At 41.1% G+C, this 24,042-nt stretch overlaps 1 protein-coding gene across 12 annotated transcripts in view; it reads right to left on the bottom strand.

Annotated features, from left to right (window-relative positions):
• The window catches only part of KMT5B (lysine methyltransferase 5B), a 53,906-nt gene that overhangs the window by 14,223 nt on the left and 15,641 nt on the right, over positions 1-24,042 (bottom strand). For 6 of the 12 annotated variants that reach the window (XM_025286820.3, XM_025286818.3, XM_025286819.3 and 3 more), the window contains exons 2-10: positions 19,283-19,518; positions 12,925-13,072; positions 9,523-9,591; positions 9,251-9,334; positions 5,035-5,200; positions 4,543-4,652; positions 2,935-3,101; positions 2,640-2,659; positions 2,422-2,558 (exon numbers count right to left, since the gene is read on the bottom strand). In XM_025286820.3, coding sequence (XP_025142605.3) covers positions 2,422-2,558; positions 2,640-2,659; positions 2,935-3,101; positions 4,543-4,652; positions 5,035-5,200; positions 9,251-9,334; positions 9,523-9,591; positions 12,925-13,072; positions 19,283-19,442 — 1,061 coding nt within the window. In that variant the 5' untranslated portion in view covers positions 19,443-19,518. Of the gene's footprint in view, positions 1-2,421; positions 2,559-2,639; positions 2,660-2,934; positions 3,102-4,542; positions 4,653-5,034; positions 5,201-5,700; positions 7,589-9,250; positions 9,335-9,522; positions 9,592-12,924; positions 13,073-19,282; positions 19,519-21,092; positions 21,158-24,042 lie in introns of those variants that run through there. The other 6 variants (XM_044943788.2, XM_025286823.3, XM_025286824.3 and 3 more) reach the window with 4 other exon arrangements.

Here is a 24,042-nt window from a genome sequence, read left to right on the forward strand (position 1 = left end):
ATCAGACATACTCTCATACACTTTAAAATACTTCAGTCCTTCATATACTTATCATACTTTAAAATACTTTGGTACTTCATATTCTTCAATCCCTCACTAGATTTTATTCTTCAAATTCTCGAGAGTTACATTTGCACTATTTACTGATGAAAAGTATTACTACTGTGTCAGGATGGTTACTGCCCAGAAGCATGCATCAGATATCTTTTGGACACTGCATCCATGACGTCAGGGCCTTGTCAACACTGCACTCTCCCGTCTTCACCAGGCCCGTCTTCACCCGTCAGCAGCCAGCACGCCGCGCGTCCCTTCACGGCACTGCTCTCACAGCTGGCACTGTGCTAGCCTCGTTCACCCTGCCTGGACGAGGTTTAACATGAGAACTATTCAGTAACTAGATGATGAGTAACTGAACGAGTTCCTTTGACTGGTTTCCTTCTCTCGCCTAATTTCTGGAAAGGCAGAAACAATTTGTTCCTGAGGATTTCAAGAATATTCCCAGACAACCTTTAAATCAAACTCTCCAATAGTCTGATAAAAGCCGTGCCTACTGCTCCATATGAGCCTTTCCATTTAAAAGCGATTGGCACGTTTCTATTTATTCCTTGCACTAAGCCCGTCGAGTAGGCAGGATCAGCCCACCTGACCTGTGAGAAACAGTCTCAGGGAGAGCTAAGCTGCCCAAGGAACATGATGGCACGTGCAGTCCTGAAGCAGTGGAAGAGCTGTCTCATGGCTGGTGTGGACTCCTGTGTATGCAGTTACATTGTAGGAAGACTCCTAAACATATTCAGCGTATCATTTGCTCCATTCATTCATTCACCAAACAGTTATCAAGCACGTAGTCATTACTACATGTGAGGTACTGTTTTGGATGCTAGCCACATAGCAATAAATGAAAAAGATAAAAACCTTTGCCTTCATGGAACTTACATTCTAATAGGAAAATGACCAGAAACCACAAAATACCTTTACACCTAACACCTGAATATTAACTGTGTGTTTTATGTACTTCTTGTGAGATAAATGTGATCCTCACAGCAACCCTGTGATACCCTAGTGTTATCTCCATTTCATAGATGGTGTAATGAAGGCACCAAAGCAGCTAAGCTGCCCAAGACCACACAGCTAGTAAACTGCAGAGTCCCAGGATCCCAACGTAGGGCGCTGATGTCAGGCCTCAGGTCGGGCTATGCCATGCTGTCTCTGCACAGTGGCTTAAAGCGTTATTCGACTGTAATTAAACGACTTTGTGGGTTAAAGGGTCTTTTTGTGGACTGGTCTAAGATTCAACCAATGTCTGAACCATTTTTTTTAATTTATAAAAAGATAAATTGTATCCCTCCCCCCACTCCCAACCCCTCCTTTCCTGCCATCCTTTCAAGTCAAGGGCCCGGGAGCTGGGAGAGAAACTGCTGGGGCTGTGCCACGGCTCCATGCTCTGCTCTCACGACACAAGAGACCTCTGGCTGCCCAGAAAGGAGAGAAAGCCGAGCTCTGGGGAATCAGCATGTCTCCCAAGGCCAGGAGGCTGGCAGCTGGGTGTTCACAATGAGAGAAACAGCACCGCCTCCTATCTGTTCCCGTGCAAAAAACATGAAGTGGCGAGAGTGCAGGCTCTGAGTCAGGCTGAGGTGGGTCTCTGCACCCGCAGTGTCCCCCTCTACTATCCTCTCCCAGGACGGCCGAGGACTGAATCCAGGAGAGTAAAGCACCTGGTACCTCACACAGCACGTAAAACGGGTTCAGTGGATCTACGTGTGCTCACCTGAAGAAGAATGTGTATATATATATACACACACACGTATAACTGAATCACTGTGCTGTACAGCTGAAACTAACATGATACTGAGAATCATCCCCCTGTGGCTATGCCAACCCAGACAAGCCTGTGAAGCTGCCTCCGCGAGCTCTACAAACACGTTGCCACCAGATGAGCAGTGTGGACAAGGAGTCCCGCTCAGTCAGATTTGGGGGGTTTCCACAAGGAGCCGTCCTGATGTGTCACAAAAGGAAGGTCCTCATCAAGCAGTAGGACTCAGAAATCACGAAGAGCACGTACATCAAAACACAGGACTTCCAGAAGACACAGCCTGGGGTCTTTAAATGAGTATCAGTGGCGACTCTCACCTGCCGCTTTGGAGCAACCCCGCCCTGGAACTGTGTGTGCGTGTCTCCCACTCTCTCCTGAGCATATCTGTATTCTGACTCACTCATCAGGGTAACAGCTGGCAACGACTGTAACATTTTAAAAGGCCAGGCACTGGTGCCCCTACATAGTTCTGTCTTCTTTGGTTTTGCTCCTGTCTGCTGTCCTGGGTGTGATGCTACGGGACACAGAAGACCATCCCTGCCATCTAAATGATGAGAGGACGGCGTGTGCTCATTCTCACAATCATCAGGCATCAATCGATACTTTACCTTTCACAAGTGTAACACTCGCAGAACTCATTGTTTTCTCCAAAAAACCCATCTCCATAATAACAAGAAATTTCTTCTCCAGGTTCAATATCTCTTAGGGCCTTCACACATGCTGTATCTCGACCAGTTGACACAAACTGAAATAAAATGAACTCATTAAGAAACGCATACCTGAAGCAAAGACAAAATACTTGAGATAAAGTATTTTTTATGCTTACCTTACAGTTAGGTCTGCAATCTGAAAAATGTCCAAAAGATAAAGTCAATTAACTGTAGATAAGATCTGAAACACGAACAATTATAGAAATCTGAAATAAGCTTTCCACATAATTTTCCCAACTTTTGATAGAAGTTTTTGATCTCGAGTTAAACTACAGGAAGACTTACTTTCATAAGTTTGTGCAAAAACAATTTCCATTTCCAACCCTCTTTTAAAGGAAGACAGATAAGGTGATTCTCAGTTATAGCAGCACTACCCAACACTAGAGCTAACACCTCAGAAACAGAGCTTACCATGGTTTATAAACGCAGCAGGACCAAGCCAGAGCTGAGCACAGTTTTTCCTTGTGGAATACATGACACTGAAGTCGTTTTCTCCATGTCTAAGCAGCATGTTCTCCTCAATTTCTGAAAGTTCGGCAATACAACCCACCAGTAATTCTATTTTGTCATTTCGTTTCCTATTTAAAATATGTGATGGTAAAAATTACTAGTAATTATAAATAATAAGGCTTCTTTTAATAAAATAAGCCTGTCCAATAAATACCAGGAATTGAGAAGACCTAGCTGTGCGTGTTTTAACTGACTCACGCTGACCGCACCTGGATACCCTCTCCTCTTCCCTGGAAGCCCCCCAGCCTCGCGCAGCTGCCTGATCCCTACAGGAGACCAGGAAGGCCTGCAGGCACCGTGCTACCTACACCTCGGAAGCCCCTGTGCTCTGCAGGCAGGGAGGACTCAGAAAGCTGCTGCACTGAGCTCAGCTTGCTGACCCTGGAGAAGGACACAGATGAGCAGCAGCAAAGGGTCAGGAGCACCCAGAACTGGGGTGCCGCCCCCTGGAGCACCACCAGCCAAATGCAGTGCGAGCCCGACACGCACCAATCTAGAGGCTGTGGGAAGAAAGGCAAGTGGAACTGGTCAAAGTACTTTCAGCAGCATGTTTTAACCCAATACAACCCAAATGCTATTTCAGCAGGTCAGCAGTGTGAAATACGAGTGAGAAACACAATATAAAATCTGACATGTTTATCACAGCTGCAGCACTTCTCATTAAGACCAGCCACATTTCAAAAGTCCAGCAGCCACGCGTGACTGGTGGCCACTGTCCTAGATGGTGCAGTCGGAACCCAAGACCTCAAACCTCACACCCACCTGCCAGGCAGGGAGCCACGAGAGCCCAGCAGCAGGCTGGGTGCCATCCCACGGCAGACACACACGCTCACTCATGTACATACACATTTTTTCCAAGAGGCCAGGAGTCAGGCTCTTTACCGTTCCATTTTCAGGTAACTGACCCTAACATTTTTGCTATAAAAAATGTCGGGGGTCATATAAGAGAGAGGCTACAGGTTTCTTCTGGGAGGTAAGGCAGGGAATAGGCATTCTTCTTTCTAATGAAGAAAGATATAACCACATACTCTCTTTCCTGTATGGCTTTCAGCCCTCCTACCTGGGGTCACCTTCACTGCACGTGTTTGAGCTGGCACACACATGTATTTTCAGCAGGCAATGTGCTAGTCAGTTTTTACACATGAAAGTCCTTGGACCATTAGAACTTCATGACCTTTCTTTACAGGCCAGTGAAAGACTGATTCTGGAAGCTAGGTCATCTAACCCCACACCCCTAACCTTTCAGCAGTCCCTGAGCAGGCATCCGGACTTGTTAAGAGGAAAAGACAAACCACTTGGCTTAGAGGTAGGACCTGGTTCAACTCAGGCTTCCAACTTCACCACCGTCCCAACCCCGAGTCACTGGGCTGAGGCGCTGGCCGTGTACCGGCTCCTTTAGGGCGAGCCCCGGTTTTAGCCCTTCCCACGCTTTCTTAGCACAGGAATGGTAATTTGAGACAGAACTTTAAACAAGATTATTTTATGGGTTTACACTAGAATAATAGTTACCACTCTTTCGTTGCAACTATTTTGGCTCCATTTTGTTCTGACGAGTATCTATTACAAGGCAATATTTCAAATCCACTGTCAGTTGCAAACATTCGCAAATAAATAAATACCTAAAACAGAAGAAAATTTTGATACTTACTTCACACTAAATTATTTACCTTGCTAGACTCTCAGAATTATAAAAGCAAACCACCACCATCAATGAAAAAATTTAAGATTAAGTAACAAATATCGTTATTTCAAAATTTCACGTATTTGTATACTTGTTGACTCTGTTACTATGCTACTCTAAAAGTTCACAGAAAGTTTCACTTCTAGACAACAAAGTTTTCTCTATGGATAGTCATAAATTAATGTATTATTAGACCTTCATATTAATTAGTTTTATGAAAACTGGATTTAAAATTTCAGTGTTTACCAAAATTTATATTTTAGTTTCCTTTAATCTTATCCAAACAGATAAAACAGTATTAATTTTTTCAATAAACTCACATGTTCCTTGAATAATTTCTCCTGCATTTTGTTCTTGTTGAGAAAATAGTGCCGTGCCCATTCTCCTGAAGTCAGACATTTGAAGGCTTTCTCCAAGTGCTCATCTTTCTTAAAACGTTCAATTACTTCTTTGAGTTCTTCCTGCCTTCCTTTAATAGGCCGAAATCTGAAAGAAATAAAAACAACAACTTTAGTTATCTTCCATCATCCCTGGGCCACTGTTAAAAGATCTTGAGAAAAAAGTAACCTAAAAATAACAGCCAGACCTAACAAGAGAACAATAAGTAGTCTGGATAATGAGTACTAAAGTAATACTGATCACCAAGAAATACAACTTCCCTTCCTCAAACTGCACTTTAGTATTTTTATTTCACTGTTATCTCATTAACCAAGAGGTGACCAGGTGATTCAAATGAAAGCTAATTCAGACGTTTAACTGTCACCTAATTTGGGAGGTACAAAACGAGAGATCTAGGATAGAGTTCATCTAACTGAGTTGGAAGGACAAGAATTTTTTAAAACATGCAAAATCAAGCCAGAAGAGTGCAGGGCACTGAGCTTTAGAAGGAGGATGAAGTAAGAAAAATTATGCCATAAACAAAAACACCCTCCATGTACAGTTAGAAGAACCCCGAACTAAGTCTCCTGACAGGCCCTGAAACACACCTGGATGGATGTTCTACCAGCCACGTCAAAGGAGTCTGTGATAACTGCATTCCAAGAGCAAAAAGCGTGCAAGAGCACAACTTGAGGGGTGGTGCTGTTGTGGCAGTGATGAAGGAAACACTGCTGGGTAAAATTTCAGAAGGCATCTTCGTAAAATCAGCTATGACGACTTCAGAACACGACACGGCCAGGCACGTCAAACACAGGATACAATCCTGGCCCAAGTAAAACTTAAGTTTTACTCATTTTAAAGCTATGTTCTCAATAAAACGTGCACTACGATTAAAAGTTCTTGGAGCTTGACTTCAAAATTTCTTCTCATGTTAATGTAGTTGATTTTAAAGCTTTTTAAAAAATTAACAGCCAACAAAAAAAAGGAATTACCGACTGCTCTTCAAGTAAAATACATTAAGATTCAGTACGATTTTAAGCCACAATATTTCACCAAGGATTATTTTTAGGTGCTGTGCATACAGGTGCTATGGTGAAAAATATAAGCTAGAAGACGTGGCTACTGTTCTACGGAAAACTTTGCTGGGATTGAAAGACGTATTCGTGCATCAAGCAGAGAAGCAAGGATCAGTGTGCAAACACACATTCATGTGGTGCAAACAACGCTGCTGCAGCGCTTCACAGCGCAGCACCCGGCTGCCGCAGAGGTTGTAACTAAAGCGTGGTTTGGGGTTGACACTGGTATGGACAAGGAAGAAAGTGGTGAATTTAGATTTCTAAAGAAAAAACAGACTATTGCTAGAGGCAGGAAGGAACCAGGAGGAGGAAGGCAAAGGAGAGAAATTCTAAGCAGAGGACCTTAGCAGAAATTCTAAGGCTTGATTCAAAGAGATGACCAGGGCTGAGGGAGTCAGCTGGCGAGCAACAGGACAAGGAATGTTACAGAACAAGGAAGGGCGAAGATGCGAGGAAGAGAATAGGTATAATACAATTTACTAGGCAGGATCTTCAGAGGCCTTCAGGTGGTGAGCACACTGACACCTCTAGAAACTCAGGAGCCCCAGACTCCAGGGTTAGGAAGCTCTCGAGACTCCTAACAGAAGGATCCAAAGGAGCTCTAGAGATAGCACATGAAGAAACAGTGCCCTATTTTATTTCCCATTTCAATCAGTTAGCACACCAGCCCTCACAGACAGATGGGTGCAAGTCCTCTGGACAATTCAGAATGTCTTTAACTAGACTGTCAGACTATGGTGTCAGGGAATGACTAAAATACAGATCTGCAGAACTGTGATAGTATTCAAACTTCCACACAGTTACAGTATTAAACTACTTTTGAATTGCGGCCATCACAAGTGATTTTGTCAACACCGGGTTTCACTAAGAAACCCAAACTCAACCCTTCCGGCTGCAACCCTGCACTACGGGGTTACGTGCATAGGAAGGACAGATAAGACCACTCAGCAGCTGTTAGCTGAGGCACACCACTCCAGGCAGTACCAAATGACAGGGAACAGAAACTCACATTCTACACAGTAAAGAGAAAAGCAAAAGTTCCCTCTGAGCAATAATGCATGATGTTAAGTGATGGGGCCACAGCAATCGTTACATGGTCAATGTAGGACTGACCAATGGCGATACCTATAAAGTAACTGCATGGCTGCACACATCCGAGTCAGGACTATATTCACTCAAAATCTTAAGAACATGACAGAAAATAAGTCACAGACCTGGAACAGACACCAGCAACTCCTGACAGGCTTCATGTGCGCTCTCCACTTTCTGAAACCTGCTATCTGAAGACACCTTTCAGCTATCCTTTTGTTTACTCTTTGCTTGTGATGGAAACCCTGAATGCTCATTGGAAAGACTGATGCTGAAGCTGAAACTCCAGCATTTTGGTCATCTGATGAGAACAGCTGACCCACTGGAAAAGTCCCTGATGCTGGGAAAGATTGAGAGCAGAGGAGAAGAGGGCATCAGAGGATGAGATGGCTGGATGGCATCACCAACGCAACGGACATGAACTTGGGAAAACTTCGGGAGATGGTGACGGACAGTGAGCACTGGCGTGCTGCAGTCCATGGGGTCACAAAGAGTTGGGCACAACTGGGCAACTAAACAACAAAAACAAGACGATGCCAGACAATTAATACACTAAAACCAACACACAGCAACTACCTCTTGAGTTACTAATATATTGCACCTTCCACACAACCTGTGACTTTCTTTTCCACTTTCCTGACTTCTACTGCCTCAAACACAAACAAAACCCCCTAAACTATCCCTTGCTGCCCACTGGACAAGAATCTCCATTTTACTTAAAATGTAATTTGCAGTCAAAGCTTACTGTCATATTTGGCTGCTATAGGCATGAAATGATAGTGATGAAAAGGAGGAAGAAAACAGTACTGGGTGCAGATAGGAAGGGGGAAGAGATAGCTGTTTTCGATAACCAGATAGAACATGAAAATCACCTGGCTGACAGTTCAAGTCAAATCCCATTATAATAAAAACTGTGAGGAATAAAAATTATTTAATAACAAGGCTGTTACAACTATCAGGTCCAGAGCAAAAGGCATGGGGGATCTTGGAAAAAATTAATTTTCTATTATTGAATAGAAAAATATACTCTGTCTTCTCCTTAATACAGTCACGCTAAATCTCCCATAAAAACTGGCTTCTAAAGGTAGAAGAAAATTCAGATGATTTAAAAAATTATATCTGGCTCCATAAATGAGAAAAATAAGGCCCAATGAGGGCCAGCTGCTGGAAGGAGGGGACTGTTACCCAAGGCAGTCTTGGACCTGCTCTCATCTGAAGCCCGAGCGCCCTCTTGTGTCCCTTGAGCATGAGAACGGGATCTGACTTACAGCTGAGCACCAGCACCAAGCCCCACCTGAGACGGCGCTGCCTGGTGCCCTGACAGCACAGCGAGAGGAGTGGAAACAAACTTCGTATGGGGTGGCGGGGCAGGCAAGAGAAACAGGCCTTTGGCATTTCCAAATCAACACGCCCCTCCTCCCTCTTAATAGGACATTTGCAACTTTAAATAAACCAAACATTTATTTTTCTCTTCCCACACTTCTCTGATCCCATGGCCGGTATAGGAAATTTAAAAATACGGCATTTACAATTATTTACTATTAAAAGGGGCAGGGAAAAAAACATATGAATTCACACTCCCACACACCTGTTCCCCACTCTTTCCAGAGACTGACTTCCCAGGTTTTCTTGCTATTTGGTTTTTCTGTTTCCAAACCCAAGAGACCACTGTGGCCATGAAGAAAAGCTGCAGGTGTACATTAGCTGCACTACTGTGCCCCTCCATGAGCATGTAAACCAAGAGCCGACTGGAGGGAGGGGAAAGAGGAGGGGACAGAAAAAGGGAGCGAGGGGGAGGGGGAGGGAGAGAGAGAGACATGCTCAAATACTTAAGATATGAAATAAAACCATGAGGCAACATCGTGAACACATTCCCCCTCTCAACAAAGTTTAACTGCAAGCTGACATTCCGAGACGCTGGGGGGCGGAGGTTCCGCCAGGACAGCTCTTCGCTCCTTCTTGACCTGAAAGTAAACAACAACCGGAAACATACCTGGCTGAGTCCTGCAACCAGTGCTCAGCTAATCCCATGCAGTGCCACCTGATCTTTGGATGAATGATTTCTCTTAAAATTACCCTGTTATGGAGTACAAGTGGTTTTTTAAATATAGCTAATACTAAAGACCAAATTTTCAAAAGGTTTGCAAAATGTTCTACAAATCTTGTTTACGCTGACACCTCCAATTACTTAACATAGAAGAACATTGTAATGGCTGAAATAAGTTAGTTTGTATCTTATTACTGTTTGTAATGCTCTCTACCTACCTTACAGGGTTGTTGTGAGAAAAACTGTCAGATTTTGAAAAATGCCTTGAGCTCCTCGGAGGAAAGGCGCTATATAAATGCAAAAACAAACAACAATAAAAAACTATTTGTATAATTTGCACTTGTAATTTCTAAACAGACTTACAATATTAGATGTATCAGAAATCCCTAACATGCTGTGATATCTAACAACTTTAAGAAGCTACAGGTTGGCTCAAAATGATAAAAAAGGCCAGGAAGCTAAAATTCGTTCCTTCCCACAAAACATTTTATCCTTGATTATACTAAGTTAAAAGTTCAAAAACTTTCTTTATGCTTTCCAGTCAAACACTTGATATTAAAGTGACATTTAAAGTGATTTATAAGTTCACATTCAACAGTGGATACAAGTGATAAAACAGTGGCTATCAAATATATAAATAATGAAAAAAAAAATTAGATGGTTAGTGTAGTGGAATTAGGTAAGTGAGGACTGCACAGGCGGAAGTCTGTGCCCTGAGAGGACTCTTCCCATTTCTTCACAATGTGATGTCCCCCCCAGCTCCTCAGGATACTGTGAAATCACTGGTCACATGGCCTGAAAAATGGGGCATCACTGACAACACCTATTCCTGATTCACACCTTCATCTCTCCACTAGCTTTTTAAAAATCATTAGAGGCATTACTAACAACTCTATTTTCTGGTTAAAAGGATGAATTTAAGTTTTATAACTGACAAAAATCAAGTAAATCAAAACATTTCCTGACAAATTGAAATTACTATTTTGCTTATGCCATTTCTAGGCATTCATGCCACAATTCTGATTGCCTTGTTAGTAAATACAGGGATATGCTAAGGTTAAAATATAACCAATTCATAACATATCCAGTTTGGGAATATCTCAAATAATTAAACATCTACTGTTTCTGAACAGTATCACTGAAGGTACAGCTGAAGTAAGTAGAAGAGAAGAAGAGGGCATAAAAAAAAAAAAACTAAGATCAAATCACAGATCAATAAACATGAGAACAAAGAGGCCACTTATTATAAGTAACAGATAGCCTGGAGAGTTAAAATCCAGTTCCAATCACATCCTCCAGTCACTTCTTTGCACCCCAAAGAAAGAGAAGTCCACAAAAAAATAATAATTACAGAAGTATGTATGATTATTCAAAGAGAACACTGCAAAGTTTCCTTACTGTCTATAAAATAACTTTGAAAATCGTGTAAGTGGCATTCTGGCAAATTCTCACTCAGAAGATAAAGAACTATAAGTGACAGCTTTATTTTCAAACAGACCCACCAAGAATGAATGAAGGCCCCTACTGAGGCCAGCACGCCATGCTTGCCGCAGTGGCACTGACCGCTCGCCGCACTGCAAGCAGGGACCCTGTCACTAGGCCAACGGAGCCTAACCGGGGGCAGCAGCATTAGCTACAGAATCAGTGGCTATTTTAGGAGCTGTCTGAGTAGAATCAAATGAAGCACTGGAAAATATGAACCTGGGGTACTTGGGTATAGTAAGATTTAAAGTTTTAATAATAATATCTGTGTGGTAATCCTCAACTCTACATTTTAGGACTACATGTCTTAAGATGAGTCCCAGAACTACTGATAAGGGAGTTTCTACCCACTTACCACATGGCGACAAGGCTCAGCAGGCTTGATGGTTCGGGACTTTGCTTCCCAAGTGTAACTGGGAGCTTGTGACAAACGGAGACTCTGAGGCCCCACCTCAAGCTACTGGATCAGAACCTGCATCTTATCAAGGTTCCCAGGTGACTCAAAGCAGCTCTCCAGGAGGACTTTTACAGAAAACATGAGTTATTTACTGTTACAGAAACCAGTAACAGGTAACTCTTCAGCCTCAGGGACAGTCAAAGCATGAGGGCTTCAGAATACATGGAGTTCTTTCCCAAGCCATTAAAACTTTTGTTGTAATTCTGATGGAAAACTTTCTAAAAGTGGTTTATATGCTTCCATATTTCAGGATACAAGGCATAATAAACATAATCTGTTTCTTGATGACTCCAGGCCATAATTACAGGCCTTTGAGGTAATATTCTGAATGCCACTAGACTACTAGGTCAAACAGTGAGTGTATCACTTTTTCTTCCAGGCTAACCAGTGAGTTAACTACTACTAGGACTCTAATAGTAGGAGAATGAGCCCTGGCCTCTTATGTTCACTGGGAAATAGGTGATTCGGACTCAGAATAATACAAGCTAGATTTCAGTCAGGCACTAGGGCATCCAATCCTGCTGATTTTAGAAAATCTATGTGCCCCTATGACGGCAGGCAACCAGTTAAATAATCTCAAGTTCATTCCAAATTTCACTTCGTTTTAGTAAGTAAAGATATATGATGGCAGGAAATTACATGAAAATACCAAAGGCATGTTTTAACTGGAATTACTTCTTTGGGAATTTAGAATATAATTGATAAATGAATTATCTTGTTTTAATTCTAACAAGGGACAGAATTAAAGAGGAAGAAATGAACACATGACTTTCCTCTAACCACCTGTCCCCAACTAGTTACTGGTGACCATCCGCCTGGTGATCCAGTCCCTCTAGGGCCGTGCCTGCCATGGCAGCTACAAAGCATCAGCGCTGGTATGACACAGCCAAGAGTGAACAGAGGTCCAGAATTTGCTCCACATTCTGAATGAACCCCCACTGTCCTGCTTTTCCACCAGATTTCAAAACCCTCTGGACATTAAGAGGCAACAAAAAGTTGTAAAGGTCTGACTTCAGTGCTTGGCGGCAGTTAATTATGAAATTATCAAAGGGTCTTTTTGGGAGCAAGGTGATATTTAAGACAAAGAAATTTAAAGGGTGACAGATGTAAAGAGTTAATGTAGTATTTTATATGTGTAGCATGCAATATTCAATAAAGCAGTTACAGATTTATTAACTTTTTTTTATCTGCATACTGAATATAAGCACGTCTTTACTTCTAATGACTAGCTGAGTCTCAAAGATAAAACATAATGGTAAAATTCCCTATATATAGTAGCAATTATTTAAAAGAAGAAAAGTTTGTAATAAAATCATGAAAAAAACTGATGCCACCTAATTTAAGTAGGAAAAAAACCATCCACATTTTCAAGATTGTACAGGATGCATATAAGCTATTTCTTTCAGCTAAGATAATTCTCATCAAATCTAAAACAGAATATAAAGATATGCCTCCAACTTTATATTTTAATAGAACCATCTCAAGATAAAATAAGAACACAGAATTAAAACACACAGCTCTTGGAAGCTTTTGTTGCTTTTCTTGGCTCACACTTGGAAAATTCTTCTGCAACAAAAACTTTCCTTTAACGTCACTTTAAATTTTGACTTAAAATTAACCATCTATTTTCTCAAGTTGAACGACATCATCTGTTCCACTCAGAATAAAGACTTAAAATTACCTAGTATTCATTTTGTGTGTTTGAAAACCTAAATAGGGATCAAGAACCAAACTGGTCGCTAGGTCATCATTTTCACAGAGTTCCTTGGCAGACATTCCAGAAGATGGTACATATCGACTCTGTCCTTCAAAGCCTGAATTCCCATTACCTGTGAGAAGAAAAGAGAGAAAGTAACTCGCACTGAATACTACTTAAATCTACCTTAAAAACCTTTAGCTGCACTGCCCATTCAAGTTAGTAATTAAGAATTAAAACTGCTACTTCAATTTTACCAATTAAAAACTGAGTACCCTTTGCAAAAATAGAAAAACCAAATCCAGTAAATTAACTCAATTATTGAGAGCATTTTCGTTAGATAATATTATCAAGTTCCCCAAGAACAGGGTCTAGATAGCTGTGATACCCTGGCTGAGATGCCTTACTTGCCCGTCCAAGGAAGAGCTGACACAGGAGACGGGCAGATGTTCGTCAGAGCAGCAAGACAGCATCAAGGGCCACTGCAGACGTGGCTGGGGTGGGAAGGAAACAAGAGGAGCACGAGACCCCTCTGCAAGCAGTGCCAGAGGGCAGATCTCAAAGGCGCCAAAAAGGAACATCCAGATGTTACACCTTCAGCTCCCTGCTTTTGGGCAGATGTGTGATTATCATCCCCACTATGCTGGAAATTGAGGCCCAGAGGTTAAGAAACTTGCCTATGGTTACAGAGCTAGGTAGCAGAAGAGGGGAGAGAGGTAGAGAGAGACTAAGAGGCCATTTCTAACTAACCCGCTTGAAACAGATTTTGAAGGAACGGATAAAAATAGGGAAGTGACTGAAAAAGGTAACTAAAGTAAATGGGTTTAACTGTGTACGAAAAATAAAATGTAAAGAGAGGAAAGGAAGACTCAATTTGTACGGATGAAGAAGCTTCATCAGTGCTGATTTCAGTTTGACGTACATGTCACTGAGTCTCCATGGAGCCAGCACATGTAATTACAGAGGATACCAGCAGTGTAACTTTAAGCCTCTCAAAATTAAAAGGTGGAAGAATGAGAGACAAAGCGAGAGGTCTAACCATGTCATCCACTCTTCCAATAAGTAAATAAATAAACACTTACATGAAAGTCCCTGGCAAAGGGTCAGTATTTGTTTTCAAGTCAAACTTCTGCATGTAGGTATGTGTACAACTATCAAAGTTATATTTTCTATAACAGCTTTATTAAAATTTAATTCACATACAAGTCACCCATTTACAGTATACAATTCAGAATATGGTTTTAAACATATTTACAGAATTGTATAACCATCACCACAAACAATTCTGGAACATTTTCATCACCCCTAAAAGAAACCCCATACCTACTAGAAGTTACTGTCCATTTTTCCCTCCCACACAGCCTCCAGCAACCACTAATCTACCGTTTGTATGGATTTGCCTAGCTCTGAAAATTTCACATAGATGGAATCATATGACATGTGGTTTTCTGTGACTGACTTCTTTCAATTAGCATGTTTCCAAGGCTCATCCACGTTGTACTACGCATCAGTACTTCATTCCTTATTAAGGCCAAAGAATATTTCATTGTATGACTAGATCACATTTTGTTTTTCATTCATCAGCTGATGGAAACACAGGGACTGTATCCGTTTCTGGCTATGATGAATAAGGTTCCCATGAACATTCAAGTAAACTTTTTGTGAGTACATATGTTTTTCAACTCTCTTAGGTACATATCCAGGAGTAGAAACTGCTGGGTCATGTGGTAACTCTATGCTGAACCTTTTGAGAAACTGCCAGATTGTTTTCCAAGTGGCTGCACCATTTTATGTTCCCAAAAACAGTGTATGAGGACTCTAAATTCACATCATCACCAGCACTTGTTACTATTTGTCCTTTTGATTTCAGACATCCTGCTGATTGTGAAGGGGTACCCTATGGTTTTGATTTGAATATCCCTGATGACTAATGATTTTGAATATCTTTTCATGTATTGGCCACTTGTATATCTTTGAAGAAATGTCTGTCTATTCAGATCCCTTGCCCATTTAAAAATCTAAATTGTTTATTATTATTTACTTGTAAGAATTCTTTTTAAAATTGATTTGGCTGTGCTGGGTCGCTGTTGCTGTGTGAGCTTTTTCTCTAGCTGCAGGGTGCGGGCTTCTCAGCGACAGCTTCTCTTGTGGAGCACCCGGGCTTCGGTAGTCGCACACATGGCTTGAGAGTTGCAGTTCCTGGGCTCCTGAGCGCAGGCTCAGTACTGTGGCACGCCACCGGAGCTGCCGCCCCACGGCCTGTGGAGACTTCCCAGGCCAGGGATCCAACCGGGCCTCCTGCGCCGACAGGTGGACTCTTGACCACCGAGCCACCAGGGAAGCCCACAGGAGTGATTTCTTCTGGATGCTAGTCCTTTATCAGATATGTGATTTGAAAACATTTTCTCCTATTCTGTAAGCTGTCTTTCCACGTTCTTGATGGTATTCCTTAAAGTCTGCAACTTCAGTGAATTTCATGTTATCCTTTTTCTTTTGATCCCTGTGCTTTTAGTGTCATATCCAAGAAACCACCGCCTAATCCAAAGTCATGAACATTTACCCGTATGTTTTCTTCTGGGGGTTTTATAGTTTAAGCATTTAATTTCGGTCTTTGGTCCATTTTAAGTTAATTTTTCACATATGGTCTGAGGTTCGGTCTAACTTCATTCTTTTGCATGTGAGTATACAGTTTGGCCAGAACCAACTGCTAAAAGGACTATTCTTTCCTGACTTAATTTCATTCTCACTTCTGTCAAAAATCAATTGACTACAAACATGAGGGTCTTCTGTGGAGTCTCAAATCTATTTCATGAATATATGTCTATCCACATGCTAGTATAATACTGTCTTGATTACTGCAGCTTTGTAGCAAGCTCTGAAACTGAAAAGTATGAATCTTCCAAGTTTGAGTCTTTTTCAAGACTCTTTTAGCTATTGTAGGTCCCTTCAATTTTCTTAAGAGTTCTAGGATCAGCCTGTCAATTTCTACAGAGAAGCCAGTTGAGGTTTTGATCGAGATTACATTCAATCTGTGGGGCTTCCCTGGTAGCTCAGCTGGTCAAGAATCCGCCTGTAATGCAGGAGACTCTGGTTCGATTTCTGAGTTGGGAAGATCCCCTGGAGAAGGGATAGGCTACCCACTCCAGTATTCTTGGGCTTCCCTGGTGGCTCAGATGGTAAAGAATCCACCTACAATGCAGAAGACCTGGGTTCGATCCCTGGGTTGAGAAGACCCCCTAAAGGAAGGCATGGAAACCCACTCCAGTATTCTTGCCTGGAGAATCCCATGGACAGAGGAGCCTGATGGGCTACAGACCATGGGGTCACAAAGAGTTGGACATGACTGAGCAACTAAGCACAGTATACATTCACTCTGTAGATCATTACCATCTTAACAATATTAAGTCATCTAATCAATGAATATGGGATGTCTTTCCATTTATTTAGATCTTTAATTTCTTTTCAATAATGTTTTATAATAATGTCAGAGTGTAAGTTTTACACTTTATATTAAATTTATTGCTCTTTCTTTCTGATGCCATTCTAAACGAAACTGTTACTTTTACTTTTGGATTCTTTATTGAAAGTGTATAGATATACAATTGATTTTTGTATACTTGTATCCTGCAATTTTGCTGAACTCATTTATTCTAATATTCTAGAGGATTCCTTAGGACTTTCTATATACACAATCATGTCATCTTCAAATAGATTGTTTTACTTCTTTTCCAATTTAGATGCCTTTAAGTTCATTTTCTTGCTTAACTGCTGTAGTCAGAACTTCCAGTACAATGCTGAACAGAAGTGATGAGAACGGATAAACTTCTGTCTTGTTCCTGATCTCAGGAGAAACCACCCACCATTATACATGACATTAAGCATTATCAGGTTGAAGAATTCCTTTCTATTCCTAGTTTGCTGAGAGTTTTTATCCTGAAAGGATGTTGGATTTTGTCAAACACTTCTTCTGCATCTATTGGGATGATAGTACGGTTTTTGTCCTTGATTCTACTGATATGATATCACATCAGTTGATTCTCAAACATTAAACCAACCTTGCATTCCTGGGATAAATCCCACTTGGGCATGCTACAGAATTCTTTTCATCTGTTGCTGGATCTGGTTGACTAGTATTTTACTGAGGATTTCTGCATCCATATTTATGAGAGATATTGGTCTGTAGGTCTCCTTTTCTTATGATGGCTTTGGTACAAAGATAATACTGGCCTTTTCTTTGTAGGTAGTGTTTTCTATTTTTGATTTTAAATTTACTGATTCAATCTTCTTTACTTGCTATATAGGTTTATTCAGATTTTGTATAAATTTCTAATTCAGTTTCAGTAATTTATTATTCTAGAAATTTGTGCACTTAATCTAAGCTATTTTAGTTCTTGGTATACAGTTGTTCATAGTACTCTGTTATAATTCTTTACATTTTTCTAAAGTCCTTCAATCCCACAGCCTCCAGAAGAACTGTTCCTTTCAAATTGTTGTGTTAGAGAAGACTCTTGAGAGTCCCTTGGACTGTAGGGAGAGCAAACCAGTCAATTCTAAAGGAAATCAACTCTGAATATTCATTGGAAGGATTGATGCTGAAGCTGAAGCTGAAGTTCCAATACTTTGGCCACTTGATGAAAAGAGCTGACTCATTGGAAAAGACCCTGACCCTGGGAAAGGTTGAGGGCAGGAGGAGAGTGTGGCAGAGGATGAGATGGTTGGATGGCATCACTGACTCAATGGACATGAGTTTGAGCAAAATCCATGAGACACTGAAGGACAGGGAAGGCCGCTGTGCTACAGTCCATGGAGTAGCAAAGAGCTGGACATGACTTAATAACGGAACAACAACAGTAATGTCCCTTCTGCTGTTGATTCTTCATCTTCTCTTTTTCTTAATCAATCCTGCTTAAAGGTTTGCAATTCTTCTTTTCAAAGAAGGAACTTCTTGAGCTTTGCACATTTTCTCTATTTTGTTAATTTCTACTCTATTTCCTTCCTTCTTCCTGCTTAGGGTTTAGTTTTGCTCTTTTTCTGGTGTTATAAGGTAAAAGGTTAGATTATTGATTGAAATCTTCCTTCTTTTTAAAATACAGGTGTTCACAACTATAATTTCCCTCCAGGCACTGCTTTAGCTGCATTCCGTAAGTTTTTGGTATGTTGCATCTTCATTTTCAATCGTCTCAAACTATTTACTTATTTCCCTTCTGATTTCCTCTCTAATCCACTGGTTATTTAGGAGTGAGTTAATTTCCACATATTTGTGTACTTCCCAAGTTTCTGTTATTCATTTCTAATCTTACTCCACTGTGGTCAGAACATATATTGTATGATTTCAATCCTTTTAATTTACTGAGGCTTAAAGCATGGCCTAGTCTATGGTCTATCCTGAATGCTTCATGTGCACTTGAAAAGAATGTGTGTTCTGCTCCTGTTAAGTGGAGTGTTCTACAGAGGTCTGTCAGGAATAGCTGGTTTAGAGTACTGTTTGAGTCTTCTGTCCTTCATCTTCTGTTTATCTATCCATTATTGAAAGTGGGGAACTGAAGTCCCACATTATTGCTGAATCATCTATTCATTCCTTCAGTTTTGTGAGTGTTTGCTCCATGTATTCTATGGTTCTGGTGTTAGATGAAGTCACTAAAGTCTTTTATCTAAGATGATGCATCTCCTCATCATTGACCCTCTTTTTGCACCATTCTTGCCCAATAACATCCAATGTAATACTGTCCATCTTCACAGGTTTACATTTATCCTGGGCCGATTTACTACTCTTAAAAGAGCTATGAAATATGGATCAAATCTACACTTTCTTGAACTCTCAATATGTAGCCTCATTATCAACCAAAAGATATTGAGGTAAAAAAGTAATTCATTGTCAACAGTCCTTTTCTGTTAGGATAAACTATTCACCCTAAATAAATAGAAGAAACGGTGACAGTTTTAAAAGCTGCCTTAACTTCCACTTAACATGTAAATGAGGGCTGACTTTATCATTCGTATTACTCTACAAGTTTTCAAAGAAATACATACTTACATTTACATCAAACATAAAAAAACAGTTTAAACTTAAAAGAAATTTAATAGCAGTCCTTTAATATTTTTAAAAGAACAAAGCAACCATTCAGGTATAAATTCTACAAAATGTAATTTAAAGTTATGGATATAAAAACACTATATTAAGAATTGAGTTGCACACAATGTTTGATGAGAATAAAAGTTGACACAACTCTGAAAGAGTAAAAGAACCATACTGTTAACTGAGAAGAGAATACACATGACAAACTGGGAAGAATTCCTGCCCCGTATCACAATCGAAAGAGCGACAGTTGAAGTGTGTACATACATCTGCTCGACCTCCTCTCGCCTGCGTTTCTGCCAGCCTTCACGTTGTCCTTTCCCGTGTGCTGTAATTTTGATTGATTCTGCTGATGGTCATTAGACAACTTGCCTCCATGTCTCCTGCCATTCACCACCATGTTCTTGGATTCTCCCAACCACTTCATACCCACAGACAGCCTGACCCAGGTGCATTTAGTCACTCTCTTCAAATAGCTTAGAGAATAATTTCAACGTTCTCTCCTAACAGAAACAAAACATGAAAAACAGAATAAAATGGGGAGATAAATACATAAAAGACCATGCTACACAGACCCCTGAGCAATTTTCAGAGTATTAAAAGTAATTGCACAATTCGTGATTTCACTCTTCACAGACTGTCCTGGCCGCCCCCCTCCCACACTGAGGCCTACAGAGCCCCCAGACTCGCTCCGCCCTGCTCACTGCTTGCGCTAACAGCGACAGGTAACTAGTAAGTGTTCAATAAATAGGTATCTCTCAGTTACCAATAAGAATCATCTTTGCTTTCTATTACCGTGATATCTAGGTATAGCTAGATAGCAATAACTTGCTCAAACTACAAGTTTTGGAAAACTGTATTAACTCTGTGAATAAACTACAAGAAAAATTGCTTCTTCTCTTCTTGAGGAGCTGAAGAAAAGGCATCTAAGTTACGCTTTCTCCACAAGAGTTTTGTTAGTCTGAAATCAGCATTAAGGGTATTTAAGAGACCAACATTCAAATATCAAAATACTGCTCATTATGAAATACCTGCCTTAGCTTTCTTTACAGTGGCAACAAAAATTGAAATTATTATATTTGCTAGTACAGTGGTTTCCCTATCTGAATTTTAACTAGCTGAATTTAGGGGCAAAATGACCAGGACAGTGAGCGATGCTTATCACATGTAAGGACCTTTGGAAAAGAAGGTATAGATGGCGTTTGCTGGTACTGAAATGAGAGAAGATGTCCATGTCACCACCTCATTACAAATTATGCTTTAATATAAATCAGACTAAAAAGGCTCAAGGAAAGGAAAGTACAACAACAGAGCTGAGGGAATTTTAGGATTCCAGCACAACTCTTTCCACGTGCAGAGGGAACTAAGGCAGCACACCAACGCGCACAGCCAGCCTGCAGCAGCGTCCAGAGAGGAGCCCAGCGCTGCTGCCCAAGGCTCTCACTGCAGCAAAGGGCATCTTCCCTCACTTTCCCCAAACACACAGAAAAGTACACGATAAATTATGCTGAACAACTCCCAGAAATGTAGAGCCGAAGATAATTATTGATACCCAACACAAATACGAAATATTAATTTTTACTCGACCTCCAGTCTCTCTGACATCACAGGAATTCTGTGTGAATTCAGCGAGGTAGAATGTGTGTTAGAGCAATATGCTTAGCTATAAGAAGGTAAAAACCAGCTGATCCATATCAAGAATACTTTTAAATTGTTCTCAAAGATGTATTTTCTCTTAGTTCCTTCACTATTTAAATTCAGTTAGTCTACAGCTCTTATTGTACCGATTTTTTGATTCTTCCTGTGGGCTTCACTAAACCCAGAAAAATGTCGCAGCTTAAATAGGTAAAGGCAAGTAAAATACTGAGGCATCAGTTACAGGCTAAATGTTTGTGAACTAATATACTTTATTAAATAAAACAGTATCTCCTAGCAATGATAGAATATCTTATATTTACACTTAGACAACTGGTCTTTTTGTCTAATTTCTACATGTTCCAGGAACTCTTCCTTGACCCTCATTCCCAAATCCAGGCAGACACCCCACTATAAAACTGGGTGAAAGCCCTTACGTCACCTTAGAGTGGAGGCCTGTCTGCCACCTCGAAAGCCAGTGGAGATGATGGAATTCCAGCTGAGTTACTTCAAATCCTAAAAGATGATGCTGTTGAAGAGCTGTACTCAATGTGCCAGCAGATTCAGAAAACTCAGCAGTGACCACAGGACTGGAAAAAGTCAGTTTTCACTCCAATCCCAAAGAAAGGCAATGCCACAGAAAGTTCAAACCACCTTAAAATCATGCTCATCTCACATGCTGGCAAGGTAATGCTCAAAACCCTTCAAGCTAGGCTTTACCAGTAAGTGAGCCAAGAACTTCCAGATGTACAAGCTGGATTTAGAAAAGGAAGAGGAAACAGAGATCAAATTGCCAACATCCGCCGGATCATAGAAAAAGCAAGGGAATTGCAGAAAAACATCTACTTCTGCATCACTGACATCCTAAAGCCTCTGACTGTATGGATCGCAACAAACTGGAAAATTCTTAAAAAGATGGGAATACCAGACCACCTTACCTACCTATTTCCTGAGAAACCAGTATGCAGGTCAAGAAGCAATAGTTAGAACCAGACATGGAACGATGGACTGGTTTCAAAACTGGGAAAGGAATATGTCAAGGCTAAACATGATCTCCCTGCTTATTTAACTTCAATGCAGAGTACACTGTGCGAAATGCTGGCCTGGATGAATTACAAGCTGGAATCAAGGCCGCCAGAAGAAATAGCAACAATATTTAATATTAAATATCTCAGATACACACAGATGATAACACTCTAATGGCAGAAAGCAAAGAGGAATTAAAGAGCTTCTTGATGAGGGTGAAAGAGGAGAGTGAAAATACAGGCTTAAAGCTCAACATTCAAAAAACTAAGATCATGGCATCCGGTCGTATCACCTCATGGCAAAGAGAAGGAGAACAAGTGGAAGCAACGACAGATTTTATTTTCTTGGAATCCAAAACCACTGAGGACAGTGACTACAGCCGTGAAATTAAAAGACGCTTGCTCCCGGGAAGAAAAGCTATGACAAACCCACACACCATATTAGACCTTTGCCGACAAAGGTCTGTATAGTCAAAGTACGCTTTTTCCACTATTCATGTACAAATGTGAGAGTTCATGAATGTGAACTATCAAGAAGGCTGAGCACTGAAGAACTGATGCTTTCGAACTGTGGTGCTGGAGAAGACTCTTGAAAGTCCCCTGGACTGCAAGATCAAACCAGTCAAGCCTGAAGGAAATCAACCCTGAATATCCATTGGAGGGACTGATGCTCAAGCTAAAGCTCCAATACTCAGACCACCTGATGCGAAGAGCCAACTCATCAGAAAAGACTCTGATGCTGGGAAAGATTGAGGGCAGGGGGAGAAAGGGCCAACAGAGGATGACGGTTGGATGGCATTGCCGACTCAATGGACATTAATCTGAGCAAATTCCAGGAGATAGTGAACGACAGGGAAGCCTGGCGTGCTGCAGTCCATGGGGTTGCAAAGAGCCAGACATGAGAGAGAATGAACAACAACAGTCTTCCTCCTTAAGGGACTGAGGGTTCCTGAAGTCAAGAACCTACTTTTCTTTTCCTTAGCATAGCACAAAGTAGATCAAAGGCACTCAACTGATGAAAGAATAAATAAATTAGACTGTGATCTAAACTGCCTCACAGGAGCTGCCGCGTCCGTATTTTTCGGACTATAAATTATAACCTGACCTCCAGTTCTCTTCTTCCTCAAGGTGCCTGTGCTGCACTGGCAGCCGGAGCAGGGCTGGCACAGGCGGCACAGCTCCCACCACCAGCAACCACCCGCGCACCTAGCACAGTGCTTTCGGGTCCACCCGACTCGGTACCTCCAGAGAAAACAGTAAGAAGGAAGTTCATCTCAAGGATGTCTACGTATACTGATAACACACGACCTACAGATGATGATGAAAGAACGCGTTTTGAAGCCTCTTTTAGGAGTCCTAATACTCCTCAGTGATACAAAAGGAAAAGAGGAATGTGGCTTTAGACAGAATCAAGAGACAAAAGAAAGAGCAAATCACCTCCCCAGAGAGCCCTTCAGCCCCAGCCAAGCTCCCAGTCAGAGGAAAAAGGCAGAAAACCTGGGACAACGCCCAGCAGTCCGTGCTTTAATCAGCCCTCCAGGTGATTCTGATGCAACTCCAGGGTCTGAACCTGTTTTAAGTTACTTGTTTATCTACTAGGGCAAAGAACAGATGTCAAATGTTTAAGGAAAATTAAAGAATAAAAATTTTAATTTGAGGAAATTATACCTATCAACCCAATTTCTCCCAAGAATTCAGAAAGTTCACCAATAAATCATTTTAGTAGTACACGCTAACTCAGTTCATGGAGAACAGACTGAGATCCACTCTAACTTACACATAATTTCAATTAAATGTAAGTTAATGACCAAAAAAAGGAGCAAATGCATAACCTGGGGTGTCTCAATTATATTACAGTCAATTGATACTATTTTATTTGAACTTAAGGAACCAAAGCATAACGAGCACTCTGTCAATCAGAAGACATGGCTGAATTCCACTAGAATGAACACACTGCACGTATCTCTGGGTGTATTCCATATTCTAGCAGAGGCGCCAATACTCTCCACTCATCTGGATAACAACAGCTATCATTACAGCAAAAGACTTCGGCTCACAATGAATATTCTGTGGAAGCAGTTTTAGTAAAGCTAGCAGAGATTGGGAGCTATGCATAAATTTTTAGCTCAAAATAAACATATCCTCTACTAATCATCAGGTCATCGTCTGCTCTGCCCTCATGAGTACAGGATGTGCTCTTGTTGGCATGATCGTTCCCACAAGACAATGAGCTAGAAGAACACTTTCATATTAAAGGTGGAGATGGAATTTGAAAAGCTAACACAGGTAGGTATTTTCATAGGAGAAACAGGAGCTCAAGACACAGGGTGGCTCCCCCTCCCAACAGAGGAGGGGTGCAGTCTCTGT

Source organism: Bubalus bubalis, chromosome 5, assembly GCF_019923935.1.
Source record: "Bubalus bubalis isolate 160015118507 breed Murrah chromosome 5, NDDB_SH_1, whole genome shotgun sequence".
NCBI lineage: Eukaryota > Metazoa > Chordata > Mammalia > Artiodactyla > Bovidae > Bubalus > Bubalus bubalis.